Source organism: Neovison vison, chromosome 3 (assembly GCF_020171115.1).
Source record: "Neovison vison isolate M4711 chromosome 3, ASM_NN_V1, whole genome shotgun sequence".
NCBI lineage: Eukaryota > Metazoa > Chordata > Mammalia > Carnivora > Mustelidae > Neogale > Neogale vison.
The window spans coordinates 137,042,136-137,059,226 of record NC_058093.1 but is presented as its reverse complement, the minus strand read 5'-3'; the positions used below and the strand labels follow the sequence as shown (position 1 = coordinate 137,059,226).

The window sequence follows — 17,091 nt, the reverse complement described above, 5'->3', positions numbered from 1 at the left end:
TTGGACTACCCTGCTAGGATAGTAAATCTGGAACATGATTTAATATGGGAGAGTGAAAATGAAAGGAAGGTCCATGTTGGACTCTGTTCAGGGTCTCAGATTTCATGCTTCACTAACAAAGGAGCTAATCCTCAGAGAGACCTGAATTATACCACAGGGACACCACAGATCAGGAGTCTTACTCATTTAATGAGCTCTCTTCTTCAGAATCTGGAAATCATAACCATTCTAAAAAAGAAAAGATCTTATGGACCTGTGTTACTCAAGTGAAGATTTCAGTTCCCTGCAATCAGACAACTGAGTGAAAATAAGTATTTAGTACCGTAGGTTGAACAATTGTTTATCACACACTCATTCTATGAATAGTGTAGTGCCCGAGTTCTAAAGGATAGGGAATTTCCCCCCCTTACCTTAAAATGAATTTATTGTCAACTCACAGGAGAAACAAGCCAAACGTCAGATAGCTACAGGTCGCTGAGGGTTACCGGGTTTGGATGGCCAGGAGGCACCAAGTGGTTATTGAAGGGGAAAGAATCTGAATGTGGCTGCTCAGCAGATGGGCGAAGACAGGGAATTCTGAACTCCTAGGTAGCCACTGGACAATGGTGAGAAGTGGTTATGGAATGCGTGGCTTGGAGTCAGGTGGTGACGCTTTGAAGCTAGTGCCGTGGACTACTGAGGGTCCGTGGAGGTTCTCAAGTGGAGGAAGTGATGCTGTGAGACCGTTCGGGTGAGAGCGGTGGACAGGGTGCATTTATGGGAGAAGAGAAGAGCCCTTGCCACCGTGTTAATCGCCATCCCTGTAATGGTTTTCGTGGGAGCAAATGGGAACTTGCAGTCAGGACTACAGATGTTGGCTTGAGGCTCATCTGTTCAGAGGTGGTGCCTGCAATGGTGGAAGAAAGGGAAAGAGAAGAGCGCTGGTAGCAGGAGTCAGCTCAGAAGGCCCTCCCGCTGGTGCACGGTGGGCAGCCGGCTGGACGCCGAGCTGGGGAATTACAGGGCAAGGGTTCGCAGAAACTGAAGGACGTCTGGAAGCCACTCTGAGAGATGAAGCCCTAGGTGGACGGTGGTGTCCTATTTCATACAGTTTTAAGGAAGGGGTTTCAGGTTTGAGTAGAAGTCGTCTGTGACCCTCAAGAGTATGGTTTCAGTTGAATAAAAAAGACAAAAGCCAGATGCATAGGGTTTTATGGAAGGAATTTCCGATTTACCAAAGTGTGTTCATACAGTTCGTATTCCAGGTACCGTTCAGCAAACATAACAAGAAGAGAGCCACAGTGAGTGCTGGGGGAAAGGTAGGAGAGTAGAAGGAGTGATTTATTTCGATCTCTGAATAAGATCTTGTGACTAAATGCGGAGTTCTCTGTACTTCCCCTGTAGTTTCCAAGTTTAACAAATGGATGTATTGTACTTCCTAACCTAAACAATGGTGAATAAAGCACAGTGATGATGTTTCTTATACAAAAAGAGTCTCTGTGTGATTTGAATGGTTATGTCTTTGTGTTTTTTTCCTTGTCTCTTAGAACTTGTTCAATTGGATGTTTACCCAGTTCCAAGTTATCTGTCCTACATGGATGTTTCAAGGTAAGAAGCCAAGGCCTAGAGCTTGCCACGAGTCTGCTTGAAGTTATTTAGATGATCCTGCCTGAGCTTATGCCTAAAAACTTCTTATATATTTTGATGGTAAATACTACAAATTAAATTCATCGTTTTTACTTACCCTCTCAAAAATGTACGTAAATATCTGTTAGTTAAAATGTGTTTGTATGCTGTAGTTGAAAATAGAAGAATCAAGGTATTACATCCGTGTGGACACCAGTTTGACCGCCATGTTTGGGCCTGAAAGATTAGTGAGTTGAGTGTCATATGGTTGGAAGGTCCAGAAATTTTTTAATTAAATTAACCATATCTTCAGTCTTTCTCTGAAATGATATGAATTTCATTTTTAAAGTATTGTGCTATCTTTGATTCTTTTTCCTTCCCTCTTACTTTGCACCTACATCTTCTTGCCAAGAGACGTTAGAAAGTAGCAGCTAAGCCTGCCAAAGTAGGGTCTCCATCCAGCCTGCTCATGTTTCTCAGCTTATTTGCAAACACGCTGACCATCTCACCTTTTATACAAATTCACCACTGCAAGGTGTCATGTTTACTCCAGTTCCCACACATATTATAGTAGACTTTTTCTTGAAGCCTTAAAGCATGTATTTATACAAATTAGACTTTAATAATCTTAACAAACTAAAACTGAAACTTTTACCATAACTCCACAGGAAATATCCAAAATTGTCTGAACAACTGCAGAACATGGGGGCTTGTGGCCCACTCAGTGTAACAAGTGTTAACTTGTATGGGTATGCAAAGTCCAACACAACCGCCATGTAATTGGTCAGCTGCAGAATTTGCCATTAGTTATAAAAATACACAAACCTAGTTATTTTTTTTTTAAGATTTTATTTATTTATTTGACAGACAGAGATCACAAGTAGGCAGAGAGGCAGGCAGAGAGAGAGGAGGAAGCAGGCTCTCCGCCCAGCAGAGAGCCCGATGCGGGGTTCGATCCTAGGACCCTGGGATCATGACCCGAGCCGAAGGCAGAGGCTTAACCCACTGAGCCACCCAGGCGCCCCCACAAACCTATTTTATTTTAATGAGGCTCTCAGTCAGAATTATTTAAGAAAGTGTCAGAATTATTCCAATTACAATTTTATCAGATTTGTAATTATAAAATACTTTACGAATAGTGCTTCACGAATTTTCTACTAATTTCATGTCAATTTTGTTTAATAAACTTGAAGTCAGATTTCACCTGATTATTTTTTTTTAAACAGTCTTGAATGCTGGTATCTTCATCCTTTAAATAAGAACAGTACTGCAGTGGGTTTGCATACATGGGTCTATATAAGTATCTTGAACAGATTTCTTTCAGAGTTGGCCATAGAGGAAATCTATTCTCCTTTTATTTATAGGATGTAACTGGCAAATGGTTTCCACTGAAATCCCTAAGTGAGACTGAATTGGAAACCCTGTCTTGCTTTTCCCTGAATTCTGCCTCTTAAATGCTACCCATCTTTCTTTATAATTCTCCTGTCCAGAATCTTCCATGTAACCCTCTCTGCCTCATTTGCTGCCCCAACTATAAGACTTTCTCTGCGAAAACCCGATTCCCCTGACATAGTTCTGAGCATTTCACCCTCCTCCTCTTATGTGAGTATGTTATCTACAGGAACTGAGCTGTCACCCGTCATGGTGTTTACTATGCCCTCGTGTTCAAAGTTCCAGGTTATTTTTATCACTGATAAGAGTTTCATTGCTATGTATTAAGAGTTTCTTTATAGTGAGAGGGACTTTCACTCTCCTATCTTACGAAGATGTCTTAGGGGTTAACTTCTATAAAATAAAATAATTAAGGATATCGATCTTCTGGGCTTCAAAGCCAGAACCAGGTGTACCTATACAGACACTAGGAAAATAATGCCACCTTTTCTGTATTTTAACTGAAAAGTTAGTACACTGGTAAAATTAAAGTGATTTTTAAATCACACATAATGCCACCACCTTTAATATCACAACGGTTTTCACTTTGATATAGTCCTGTCCCAAGCATCATATTTCCATGGAATGTTCATCTGTTTTTAAAGAAGTGCACTCATAATGTACATAGTGCTTTATATTCTTTGGTCATTTCACATATTTGAGAAGAAAGAGAAAAAGCTAACCATGCATGAATGGGGTGGCACTTATTTTAGTAGATTTTGTCTAAGAAATGATGAGTTCTTCTAATGATAAAGCCAGCATTAGTTTAGTTCACTTGTTTCATTCAATTCACTGGTGACTCTTCTTTCCTTTTATCTATGATGTACAGCAATGCTTTCATGATACCTATTGGAGTTGAGAAGTATTTTAAGGGTAAAAATGTAAATTGGAAAAATAAAACTGTTTTATGCCACCTGACTTAATTGGAAGAATATATGTTTACTTGTTTGTTTTTTCCAATAATAAGACATCCTCTTGGTAAGCTTGCATAGGTTTATATATACTGCTTAATATAGCAATTCTGGGAATCAGACCTTTTTTTTTTTAAGACTTTAGAGATGACTTAACTGTTCTTTTCTACTTTTTCTTTCTTTCCTCTTGTCATACTTCATCTTGCAACTAGATTAAAAGGCATATACATATCCTTTTGATTAATATTCACTATACTTTGGTATTTCGTTTGAAGTTTTATTTATTCTATGTAATCATTCTGAGTTTCAAACCATATTTTAGGCCAAATTCCAACCAAAGGAAAAATTGTCTATTCTTATATTTAGGAACTGCTTAGAAAACGTGCCTGAGTGGGTCTGCGAAAGCCGGAAGCTAGAAGTTTTGGATATTGGCCATAATCAAATATGTGAACTTCCTGCACGGTGAGTGTTACATATCTGGTGAGAGGATTGCAAATTAGATAAGCAGTTTTTAAAAATAATTTAGCTTGTTATTCTGAACTCCTTAAAAAAAATTGTTTTAAAACCTTATTTCTGTTATCTTTTACCTCATGTGGTGGCTTTGAATTACAAGACTTTCTTCATGTGGTGAAGACTAGGGTGAGACTTTGTCAGCCAGGCTTTCCAGAGCCACACAGGGCAGTGCTTAGGGGATGTTTCTAAATAAGGAATATTTGAGAACTCAGCAAACAGTACATTCACCTCTGTAATCTCGGTTCTTTCAGAATCTTTCACTTCTGTCTGTTGACCTAACATGTCTACCTCCCCCATAAATAACTCTTGGTTTTACTTGAACATAACTTCGGGGGGAAAAAAAAGATAATTAGATCATTAAACATAGAAAAAAGCAAACTAGATTATGTTTTTCTTGGTATGAAATTTGGAATCAAAGTCCAAGAACTTTTCTTTCCTTCTCTTTCCAGTCTTAATGTGTATTATTTTTATTTCATAATTTTCACTGGAATGGCAAGATTTGTAACACAGCCATGTCATGAGGTCTAGTGTCTGTAGATAAGACAAAGATCTTCGGGTAAATGAATTTCAGTACAAAATACTATTGACGTTAGTGACTAGCCATGCAATTGATAACAAAAGGTAGGCTGTTCCCATACTACCCTGTAGACTTTTCCGTGATGAAGGAAATACCATGTGTCTTAAATAAGCGTGTGTCCGTGCTGTCCATTGTGGCTTTTCTAGTCCCACATGACTTTGGAGACTTAGCACATGGCTAGTCCTAACTGAGAAGTGCCAACATACAAAATGTACAGTAGATGCTAAGTATCTCACTAATACCATATGTTAATTACATGTTAAAATAATAATTTGGATATATTGGATCAAATAAAGTGTAAAAATTATGTTTCTTTTTGCCATTTTTAATGTGGGTCCTAGAAAATTTACCATTACATATGTGGCCTGCATTATATTTCTGTTGGTTAACACCGTAAGAATGTAGATCTCATCAAAAAAATCTAGGTTACGTTTCAATCCCTAGAAAGCTCAGTTGATTTTATTTTGTTTCTCGGCCATATGCTACACCTGGAACTTCAGTCTGTCTGCAAATGCTTTCTGCTCAGAGTTTTGTGTTGACTGAGGCGTTCAGTGACCTGGGGCAGCCCCTCACCGTTATCGCGATGGTTTGGTGCTGTGACCTGTGGATAGCAGTATGTGTCGGTGTGACGCTGGGACAGACCCTTTCAGAAGACAAAACAACAAAAATCAAGATAGGCTACTATCTTGGGGGGAAATCGGGAAATGGGAAATGAGAAAAAAAGAATTTGTTGAAAAGAATCTTGGAATGTTACCTTTCTTCTGTTTTCTCTGTTCTCTTCCCTACTTCCACCTCACCCATCCAACAGATCACAGCCCATGGCATCTAAGGCCTCTGTTTTCACTGTAGGCTGCAACAAAGATAGTGTGTACACCAACCCAACAATTAAGTAAAGATAACAGATATTTTGTCCAGTTTTCCTCAAAGTTAATTAATCTTAGATTTGATCTGTGTTGTCTAGGCTTGTTTGCGGAGCTTAACAAATGCTTGTTCAAAGCAAATTTGAAATGCCCTGTTAAGAGATTAAACAGTGCGTGTTTGTGTGTGTGTGTGTATGTGTGCTTACGTGCGTGACACGGACAAAAACAGCATGGACTGTTTTCTTATGTGCGGTGTAGCTGTAAACTACCAGCCCTGTCATTGATCTATTCAGGCAAGACAGCAGTTCATTAGAAGTTGATTTGAGGGGGGCCTGGGTGGCTCAGTGGGTTAAGCCTCTGCCTTTGGCTTGGGTGGTGATCTCAGGGTCCCAGTAAGATCGAGCCCCGCATAGGGCTCTCTGCTCAGCAAGGAGCCTGCTTCCCCCTCTCTCTCTGCCTGCTTCTCTGCCTGCTTGTGATCTCTCTGTCACATAAATAAATAAAATCTTTTTTTTTAAAGTTGATTTGATAGGCTTTGTTTAAGCAATGTATGTGAAGGATTTGACAAAACAAATTAATATTTAGAACTGGAAATGTATTAAAAGGAAAATAAGGTAGGGGCACCTGGGGGGCTCAGTGGGTTAAGCAGCTGCCTTCAGCTCAGGTCATGATCCCAAGGTCCTGAGATCAAGCCCCACATCAGGCTCTCTCAGCAGGGAGCCTGCGTCTCCCTCTCCCTCTTCCTGCCTCTCTGCCTACTTGTGCTCTATCTCTCTGTCAAATAAATAAATAAAATCTTAAAAAAAAAAAAAGAAAAGGTATTTGAATGCTTAGTATGCAGGAGAATTTAGCTAAGTCCAGTAATTAGCATTTAAGACTCCTACTGCGGTTATAATATCACTTTTTTATTTGGAATAATCAAGATAAAGATTTTGTCATCTTTCAGTTATCCATTTATTTAAGGATGAAGTGTGTGTGTGTGTGTGTGTGTGTGTGTAAATAATAAATAACACATTCTCTCTTCTGAAACCTAAATTGTACCCCAGGCCCAGTAAGACAGTAAAATTAGTGAACCAAATCCTGAATTACTGGGTCGAGGTGAATTAGACCAGCCCCTGTGAAAAACGTGACGGAACGACCGTGCTGGACTGTCAGTCCCGTCACGTTGGCGTCCAGACCTTCTGAGGCCAGACACCAGTCGTGGCGGCCCGGGCCGTCACAGCGAGGAGACAGGTTGTGTCCATCTCTGTGAGCGAACAATCTAGTTTTGATATTTAAGGTGAACGAAGTTCAGCAGTCACGTGGAGTGGTTTTACTGGCCGTGGCGGTCCCTGAGGGAGGTCAGAGGGTGGAGGGCAGGAGGTGGGGGGCGGCCTCGTCCTCCGACAGCCGTGTGCCCGAGGTCTCCCTCCGGAGTGATCCTGATGCAAAGTACAATCTCGCTTTGCCACAGTTCCACGTTTCTGTGCTGAAACCTGCGGCCTGTTTCATTCTCTACAACTGTCCCAGAAGTCGGGATTGGTCATCCAGCCACTTTATATTTGATTAAAGTATTCATCATTCGTTGTGGTTCTGCTCTCCCATAGAAGAAACATCAGCAGAGTTCCAAACAGCTCGCTAGGCGCAAAAGAGAACAGTGAATTAAGTGCGTTTCCTTCTCTTTGGGAGGGGTCAGTTTTGTCTAGCATTAAACCAGAGAGAAAAGAAAAATATACAGACTTAGGGAAGTGAGGACAGGAGGAAATATTGTGGTTGTGAAATGCAAATGAGGAAAAATGTAACATGTTTTCAGTTGGTATTTGTAAAAGTTTGACCGATAGAAGAATCCTTATTTAATGCTGATCCTGTAGGTAAAAATTGATGGACTATGTTTATTGAGGATCTGCTGTGGATCAAACACCCGTGTTCCACGTCAACACAGGACACGAGCCCTACCTCCAGAAGCTGCAGCCTTTCAAGTGCGCCTTCCGAGTTAGCAAGGGTGGACTGGCCTCTTCAGGGTCATCTATGGAACTTGTTTTTCTCTCTTCTACTAAGTAGAGCTGCATTGTTAAATATTCCTGTCCATAGTTTTTCCTGCCCTCTTTTGTTTCTTTTTTTGTTTTACAGTATGGAAAGTACCAAAGTATAAAGAACTCCAAGCTTGAGCTTATGTTAATGGGAATTTGCAGTTGCTCAGAATGAATTTATGTTTCCTTGGAGAGATTGTTTTAAGTATTCGACTCCTGCTCGTTTTCCCATTCCTCATCCCAGGTTAGCGCTAAGTAAGTCTCCTTCTGTCTTTGTCCCCCCTGCACAGCTTATTTTGTAACAGTAGTCTCCGGAAGCTGCTGGCAGGACACAACCAGCTGACGAGGCTGCCTGAGAGGCTGGAGAGGACCTCGGTGGAGGTCTTGGATGTGCAGCACAACCAGCTCCTGGAGCTGCCGCCCAACCTGCTGATGAAGGCCGACAGGTAAAGTAGCTCATCTGTCTGCGTCCCAGAAGCCCCCTCAGCATTCTTGTCTCACATGGTATGAGACCCACCATGCGTATGGATTTTCTTTTCTTTTCTATATTTATCTATTAGAGAGAGAGAGAGACAGAGCATGAGCAGGGGGGAGGAATCAGAGGGAGGGGGAGAAGCAGACTCCCCGCTGAGCAGGGAGCCCAACATGGGATTCGATCCCAGGACCCCGGGATCATGACCTGAGCCGAAGGCCGACGCTTAACCAACTGAGCCACCCAGGCGCTGCTCCTGTGGATTTTCTGTCTGTCTGAGATTTACCAGGAAAATGGCTTTGCCAGCCACTTCTCTCTTTGGTCGGATATCCTGTAGGTCCCTCATTAATTTTGCTGCTCTCTGGAGGGAAGTGAGTTGAGCCGTTCACAGGCGTGCGCTGTGGAGGTGTAGCTATCAAATGAGGCCATGTTCGCTACCTGGTCGTGATTGGTGCAGGCTGCTCCCATCTTGACTGAATTATCTGAGGATTCTCTGGTCTTGCTTTCACATATTTGTGATTCGGGGTGACAGACATAGTTTTCCTAGAGTTGGCTAATGTCTCTCGCCGTTGCTGTTTTCTGACCAGTTGTCCTTACAAATATTTACCACAGTTTTCCCTTTGCATTTAAATTATTTTCTTTAGAACAACCTTTTCTAAATAGTTTGTGTCACTAAGTAGTTAAATACATTGTTTTGATTTGAGGGGGAGTTTAGTTTAAACACCCAGTGATACCTCTTTTCTGTGGAGAGTTGCCACATGCAGAACTTCCCTTAAAGAAAGGGTTAGGTTAACTGAGCGTTACCTTCCTTGGGAACATCTTGTTTGCCTCAGGGCCCTTGGGCATCATACAAAAATGCTCACAGCCCCATGGCCTGCCTCATTTTGACCTCTCCTAATGTTTATTTTTAGTGAGTGGCCATAACTTTAGGGATGATGTGAAGGATTTAACCTTTAGTATACCTCATGAGAAAGACAAAAAAATAAGGTTTAATTTTCTGGTTCTCTTAAAGAAGAAAACAATGGTGGGTCTTTCTGCCTTAAAATATAAATTTGAAATATCTTTCAATGTGTGTGATTTTTTTTTTTTTAATCGGTGAAAAAAGCTCTGCTTTCCTAAAGTGAATTAGACACCCAACCATGTGTACCAAGCTCCCTAGGCTTATTTCTGTCATGATCCTCATCAAGCAGTGTGTTATAATTTCTCGTTTACCTCTCTGTCCCCACTATTAGGTTGTGAACACTGTGTCCAGTGACTGTGTCTTAATTAAAGTGTTATCCTCAGCATTTTGCAGCATGTCTGGAATAAAGAAGGGTGCTCAACAAATATTTATTTAGTGAACAAAAGAAAACTTAAGGAATTTTAAATATTACCTTTACCCTTGGGTTTTCATTTTTTTTTCCTCTGTGTACTTAAAAAAAAAAACCAACCTTCTTAATCAAAATATAGCTTATTGTCAAAAAAATTGTACAACTCAAGCATACTGCTCAATGAATTTTTACATATATGCCCCTATAATCATCGCCCAGATCAGGATAGAGGACATATCTAGTTCTCCCTTGCTTTTCCTTTTGTTCTTTTTTCCTCATTTTAAAAAAACATTTATTCTCAGTACTTAGTGCAAGGTATAATGCATTCCTACTGGAATAGTTACAGAGAAACAATGGAATTGTGAGGAAATGGGATTGTTAAATTGTAGTTGACCAGTGCTTTATCATTCCCCTGACAAAAAAAAGGAGCAATGTTTCAAGATCATTTGAAGAATTGTTCTTACTTCTACAGTCCTATCAGAATACCAGTGACCCTTGAGCAGCGTGGGAGTTGGGGCGCCAACCACCACACAATCAGAAATTCGTGTATAACTTGTGACCTCCCCCAACGTCAACTGCTAATAACCTACTGTTGACTGGAAGCATAACTGATAATATAAACAGTTGGCAAATATTTTGTATGTTATAAATGTATTATATACTGTATTCTTACAATAAAGTAAGCTAGCGAAGTGTTAAGAAAATCATAAGAGAAAATATATATACAGCAGTATATTAAGTTAGGAAAAATCCATGTAAAGTGGGTCGGTCCAGTTCAGACTGTTTTCCAGGGTCCGCTGTGCAGCGCACAGCCTGTGGGCAGCTACGGACGCGTGTTCTTTGTGCTCAGGACCATTGCAGGATGGAATGTCCTCCCTGCGCCCAGTTCTAAGTGATATTGGGACCTCGTGTTCTCTTCCGTAAGGCCAACTGGGCAAAACTTGGGTGCGGTTTATCCTGAGGATCTCCTTGTTCTCCTGGGCGTCTACGCTGAATCTACAGAAACAAGTGATAGAATCGGATTTACGAGTCTGAGATCAAACCGGTTCTGAATCTGGCCAAGTCTGATAAGCCCGTGGCGGAGAGAGGAGAGGCATCGCGCCGGGACTCTCCAGTAGATCACGAGTCTTTCTTCATTTTGAAAAAGGACGGTTCTGTGTATTTTTAATTCTCTGGAAGCGACCAGGAAGCACGCAGGGACTCTCCTTGGCGCTGGGGCGGGTGGGGAAACCTGTCCCTGAGGCGCGGGGGGAGACTGTGCTCAGGCTCAGAAGAGACCCTGCGGGGGCGCCTGTCGCTCAGCTTCCTTCACGGGTGACTCTGCCACCTGCTGGCTCTGTGACCCGGCGCCGCTCACTGGGCTCTTGGCCCTCCCGCGCTGTACATCCCCGACGGTTCCCCGGCGGAGCCTGTAATTCGGGAGCGGAAGGACTGTGGGAGCTGAATATGTCCAGTAGCACAACGTGGGGAATTAGGGACCTGAACGGAGCCTCCGAAGGACATGGCTGTCGCGGGGAGGACGGCGGCGCCGGGGTGCGGGTGAGGGGTGCAGCCGCCCCTCCCGAGGCTGGCCCGGTGGCTCGCTCCAGAGCCCGCTGCGACCTGGGGGGGTGGGGGGTCCCCGGGCTCCGTGGCTCTGGGGAGGAGGGCAGGAGGAGGGCAGGCCTGAGAAGTGGAGTTGTGGGGCCGCAGAGTCCCGGGTAGGACGCCGGGCGGATTACAAGGAGCAGGCATCCTCCTTTATTTTATGAGGGGAAAGCAGATGACTGGAGAAGGTGGAAATGAACTTCTTCAAGAAAACATATTTCAGGGCTTTTGTTTTCCAACCACCATAATAGCCGCCTCTCAACACAGTGTAATTATTAATCATGACTCTGAGTCAGAAAGAAGAGTCAAGGGGTGCCTGGGTGGCTCAGTGGGTTAAGCCGCTGCCTTCGGCTCAGGTCATGATCTCAGGGTCCTAGGATCGAGCCCCGCATCGGGCTCTCTGCTCAGCAGGGAGCCTGCTTCCTCCTCTCTCTCTCTCTCTCTGCCTGCCTCTCTGCCTACTTGTGATCTCTCTCTGTCAAATAAATAAATAAAATCTTTAAAAAAAAAAAAAAAGAAAGAAAGAAGAGTCAAGAGTTTCGGTCCTCTCCCGTAGAAAGGGATGTGAAAGGGATAGTATAAAATTGAGGAATGCTTTTTTTTTTTTTTTTTTTAAGATTTTGTTTATTTCTTTGACAGACACCGTGAGAGAGGGAGCACAAGCAGGGCGAGTGGGGGAGGGAGAAGCGGCTTCCCCGCTGAGCAGGGAGCCAATGTGAGGCTCCATCCCAGGACTCTCGGATCATACCCAAGCGGAAGGCAGAGGCTTTAACCCACTGAGCCACCCAGGCGGCCGATGAATGTCTTTTTGAACAACATCCTTATATTACTTGAGCTGGAAGACAAGAAACACAGAGCATTTGATAATGATTTTCACTAAACTATTTACTGCTTTGTATGGAGGTTTAATCTACCTAAATTTTATTTATTTATTTAGAGTGCGCGCACACAGAGTGAGGGGAAAGGCAGAGGGAGAGAGAGAGGCTGAAGTAGACTCACTGCTCAGCTCAGCACAGAGCCCTATATAGGGTTCCATCTCACAACCCTGAGATCATGACGGGAGCTGAAATCAGGAGTCAGATGCTTCACTGGCTGAGCCACCCAGGCACCCCTCTATCTAAATTTTTAAAAAATACATTTTTTTACCAAGGCATAATTTACATTCAGGAAAATGTAGCAATATCGTGTATTAGGTTTGATGAGTTTGGGGGGAAGGAATAAACCAAAACTGACAGTTGTAGGAACAGATGAATCCAGATGAAAACATGAACTTCAAAATGTGAAAGATGGTTTTTGAGGACAGAGTCTCTATGACAAGCGTCTTGCAGGTGAGTTCAGTTGTGTTTCGTTCTTACTTGCATGGTCCAGGCCAACAGCTCGCTGACCCAGGACGTTGAAGTCACTGAGCCGGGTGCCCCAGTGCATTGAAAGTGACATCGGTATTGCCCTCAAGGGGCTCGCCGTCAAATGCAGACTTTAAAATAACTACACAATAAACCAGAATAAAAAGTGGGTTTTAGAGGATAAAAGGGGAAATGATATGTTGGTTTTGATTTAGGCTCCTGTGTGAAGAACAGCCCTTTGCTGTTGGGAATACGGAGCTGTTGTTGGGTAAACAGTTTCAGGCAGTAATGAAACCTCGCTTCAGGCTTCCTTCCATTCAGTTAGCCCCAAAACACAAATCTTAAAAATATATAGGTGCTCCTTGTTTCAAGAATTTCTTTTGTGGTAATAAATTACCATGGCCAGTTCTGTCTTTTGTTATGTAACTGAGGAGAGGGCCTGAACACAAGTCTTCCTAAGTTATAAATGGTTTAGCACTTGCTCTAAGCGGAGCTTGCGCTTGGAAGCTGGAAGGGAACTGTCAGAAAAACATGAGTCATTAGACACAGACTGAAAGACTGAACTTTGACTCTCTTCCTTGTGAGTTTTTCTTTAGCTCTGAATCTTGCCTGCTAAAACCAGTGTCATGGTTTTAATTACATGATGTTGTCTGTTAAGCATTCCAGCTTTAGACTTGTGTATGTTAATCTTCCTTACCTGGTGGTAGAAGGTATTTGGTAACCAAAGGAGAGAAGGGAACCTGATTTAAATCAGATGACTTTTAGTAGTATCTTACGCTTCCTAGAAAACTTGAGACCAATTTTATTAAGATTCTTAGGGCCTGAAGCAGCAATGTTAGCTTATGAGTTTACTCTCCGGATTCATCTTGGAGTTTTATTTTGACTTGCTTTTCACTGGCAGCTCAAAAACTGTAGACAGATGTGAGATGTGATGGACCGTGTGTTGCCGAGAAGTTGGCTGTGATTTTGTGTCTTATGACGGGGGCGGGATTTGGTTCGCTGGGGTGAACTGGCAGTACTCCAATCTAGATCTCACTGTCCCCGTCGCTCATCTTACCTCTTTTTGCTCAGAGCTAAAGATCTCCTTGATGGAAGCCCCCAGGAGTTTCAGATAATTAGTTTTTATCAACAGATGGGCAGGCAGGGTGGGGTGGGTAGTCCCCGGGGGTCACCGGAGCTCACGGATGAGGTACGGCCACCCTTCTCTTCATGAAATCTCAGTGAGGACCCCCTCCCAGTCTGTCTCACAGCAGCCCGCTCGTGGGATGGCGGGGGAGCTGCTGCTCTGGGACGCCGGTCTGATCACAGAAGCGCAGGAGAGTCGTGGACTCCTGCTGTTGGTGGACGTTAGGGTCTGTTTTCATCCCTGGTTAAAGCAGTAGAAGCTGCTTTCGGGGGTGGGAGTGGGGAGAGTGTATGTGCGAATGAAATACGTGGTGATTATTAAATATCCCCTGAGTATTAGTCACATTACAGACTGTAAGTTTTAGTGACTCAGGACATGTGTAAATATCAAGGGGACTAAACAGGAACAGAATTTGGAGAGCGTGATCAATTGACCATGACAACTGGTGCCTTTTGGCAAAGACAGATATTTCTGGCATTTTTAAGAGCTAAGTTGCCTACACTGTTTTGTTTAAGTGAAGAGAGCTAACTTTTGAAGTTCTGATATTTTGAGAATAAAATTACAGTGTTTCTCCAAGTTTGTCTTCGGAATGCCCTGGGGTACGCATTAAAGATGCAGAAATCTGGCCCTTATCGCTGTTCTGCTGACTCAGCATGGTCACTCTTCAGAATCCTTAACTCCACAGAATTCTGAAGCCTTACCCTGACCTACTTAATAAGAGTATCTGGGAGTTGAGTTTGAGAATCATGTACCTTCTGATAGGAGGGCACAGTATCACTTCTCTGTATTTTTGCCAAAAATGCACCACATCATTCTAATGATAAAACATCAGATAAATCTAAATTGAGAGAGATTCTACTAAATAATGGTATAGTACTTTTCAAAAGTGTTAAAGTTGTTTAAGACAAAGAAGACTGACTAAAGGAGGCTAAGGAGGCACGATGACAAAATGTAATGTGGGATTCTGGGTTGGATCCTGGACCAGATAGAGGAGGACATCAGTGGGATAATAGACAAAATTGGTATAAGGTCTATAGATAAATTTGTGGTATTGCATAAATGTTAAATTAATTCTTAATTTTACTTAATTTTTAAAACTAATTCTTTTTGTGTTCTTATTCAACAGTTCTTCCATGTGTATAATTTTTGTTCCTTTACCTGGTAGCCATATAGCCAGGCAGATTGTCATACCTTCCAAATGATAATTCTGTTAGACTGTATGCACTTTTTATTCAGTTGGAATCCCCACTATTAGGTGGTGTTGCTAGGCAATTAATAATTGTGGCTCTTTTTTCAAATTGATTAGTGGGGTATAACATTAATTTAGTGGGTTTCTACCAGCACTTGAAAAAATTAAGTAGGTTAGAACATATTGTTAGAGTTAGGTTAAATCATGATTGTGAAACTTTTTTTTTTTAACTTTTTAAAAAAGATTGTTTTAAGATTTTATTTATTTATTTGACAGAGAGAGATCACAGTAGACAGAGAGGCAGGCAGAGAGAGAAAGGAGGAAGCAGGCTCCCTGCTGAGCAGAGAGCCCGATGCGGGACTCGATCCCAGGACCCTGAGATCATGACCCGAGCCGAAGGCAGCGGCTTAACCCATTGAGCCACCCAGGTGCCCCTTAAAAAGGATTTTATGTATTTCAGAGAGAGAGCAAAAGCAGAAGTGGCAGAGAGAGAGAGAATCTCAAGCAGACTGGGTTGAGAGCAGAGCCCAACATGGAGCTCAGTCTCACGACCCTGAGATCATGACCTGAGCCAAAACCAAGAGTCATGTGTTTAACTAACTGTGCTACCTAGGCAACCCAAGATTTTATTTATTTGTTTATTTATTTTAGAGATAGAGAGCAAGCCAGGGGGTGAGGGGAGGAAGAGAGGGAGAGGGACAAGCCCAATGCAGGACTCCGTCCCACGACTCTGAGTTCATGACCTTAGCCAAAATCAAGAATCGGACGCCTAACCAACTGAGCCACCCAGTGCTTCCATGAAACTTTTACTTATGCATGTATATGTTGCATTTGGACTGGGTGGTCATGTACAGTGTAGTTTGTACTCTTGGTTACTATCAAACGTTTGAAAGCCCTTCCCTTAAGAGCTGTCAGCCTTGTGAAGACAGATGAAATTGTTTCAAGTGTTTTTCTGTACAGACAGATGATAAGGAATTGAGAGTGTTTCGCAGTTCTGGAACATTGGAAGCCAGAAATCAAGGCTTTGTCTCAAAGTAGAAGAGTTTTGCTGGGCTTGGAATCTTAACCTTTTGCATTTTTAATAGGGTACAAGTCCCAGTACTGATGTCTAGAAAAATTATTAAAATGCAGAATACTGGGGCACCTGGGTGGCCCAGTCCGTTGAGCATCCGACTCTTGGTTTTGGCTCAGGTCATGACCTCAGAGTTGTGCGATCGAGCCTTGCGTTGGGCTACACTTAGCCCAGAGTCTGCTTGAGATTCTCTCTTCCTCTCCCTCTGCCCCTCCCTCCGGAGTGCTCACACACTTTCTTTCTCTCTCTCTAAAATAAATAAATTTTTTAAATGCAGAGTGCCTGGTATACCTACAAATAGGTAAATCTGTTTTGATACCAAATCCTGTGCTTTGTTTCAGTGACAGAATTCGGCTGTAAAATTGAAGAGTGTGGTGGAAATTACTAAAAAGCAAACAAATAAAAACAAAACAAAACAAAAAAACCTAGATGAGCCAGAGCAGATGGACAGAATGTGCCAAGGAAGAACAGAGCAGTTGCTCAAGAAGCAGGAAGTGGATTTGTCTCCCTGCTGTTGTGGGCAATTTTCCAAATGCTCTAGGGCAGGAGCTGTACATGAGTTTTTTCTCTGCAAGTTTTGTACTTTCTGGCTATGAAAAGTTTTTGAGTACTAAGTTTTCTTAAGAATGGAGTTTAAAGTACTGTGCACATGTGGTCCTCACACTACCCAGCAGGTGCCCTGCTTGACCTCCAGCATTTCTGCAGAGAAGGGCCTATGAGATTGTCCTCAGGAAAATGTTTTAATATTACTGTTTTTTAACATTTGAATTTTGGAGAGATGTGTTAGGGACTCATGGACTCTTAAGATTAATGAGGTCTGGGTTTTATTTCTGGCTCTGTCATTAATTACAATTTAATAATTGCCAAGTAAGTTGACTTTTCTCGGCTTGCATTTCTGTCTTTGGTGAAATAAGAGGGGGCATGTGATGACGGGAGAATCGATGAAACAGACCATAGGGAAGAGCCGTGGTCTCCACAGAGCACCTTACAGATGAGTAGAAAGCAGTCATATGGTACTGCTTTTTCGATTTAGCAGAGGAGGGTTGCCTAGTGAAGAGGATTATATGGATGAAACATTTCTTGGCA

General features: G+C 42.4%; 1 protein-coding gene across 1 annotated transcript in view; it reads left to right on the top strand.

The window, feature by feature from the left end:
* The window catches only part of PHLPP1 (PH domain and leucine rich repeat protein phosphatase 1), a 208,939-nt gene that overhangs the window by 158,777 nt on the left and 33,071 nt on the right, over nt 1-17,091 (top strand). The window contains exons 8-10 of the mRNA XM_044242857.1: nt 1,527-1,587; nt 4,314-4,409; nt 8,197-8,352. Coding sequence (XP_044098792.1) covers nt 1,527-1,587; nt 4,314-4,409; nt 8,197-8,352 — 313 coding nt within the window. The remainder of the gene's footprint in view (nt 1-1,526; nt 1,588-4,313; nt 4,410-8,196; nt 8,353-17,091) is intronic.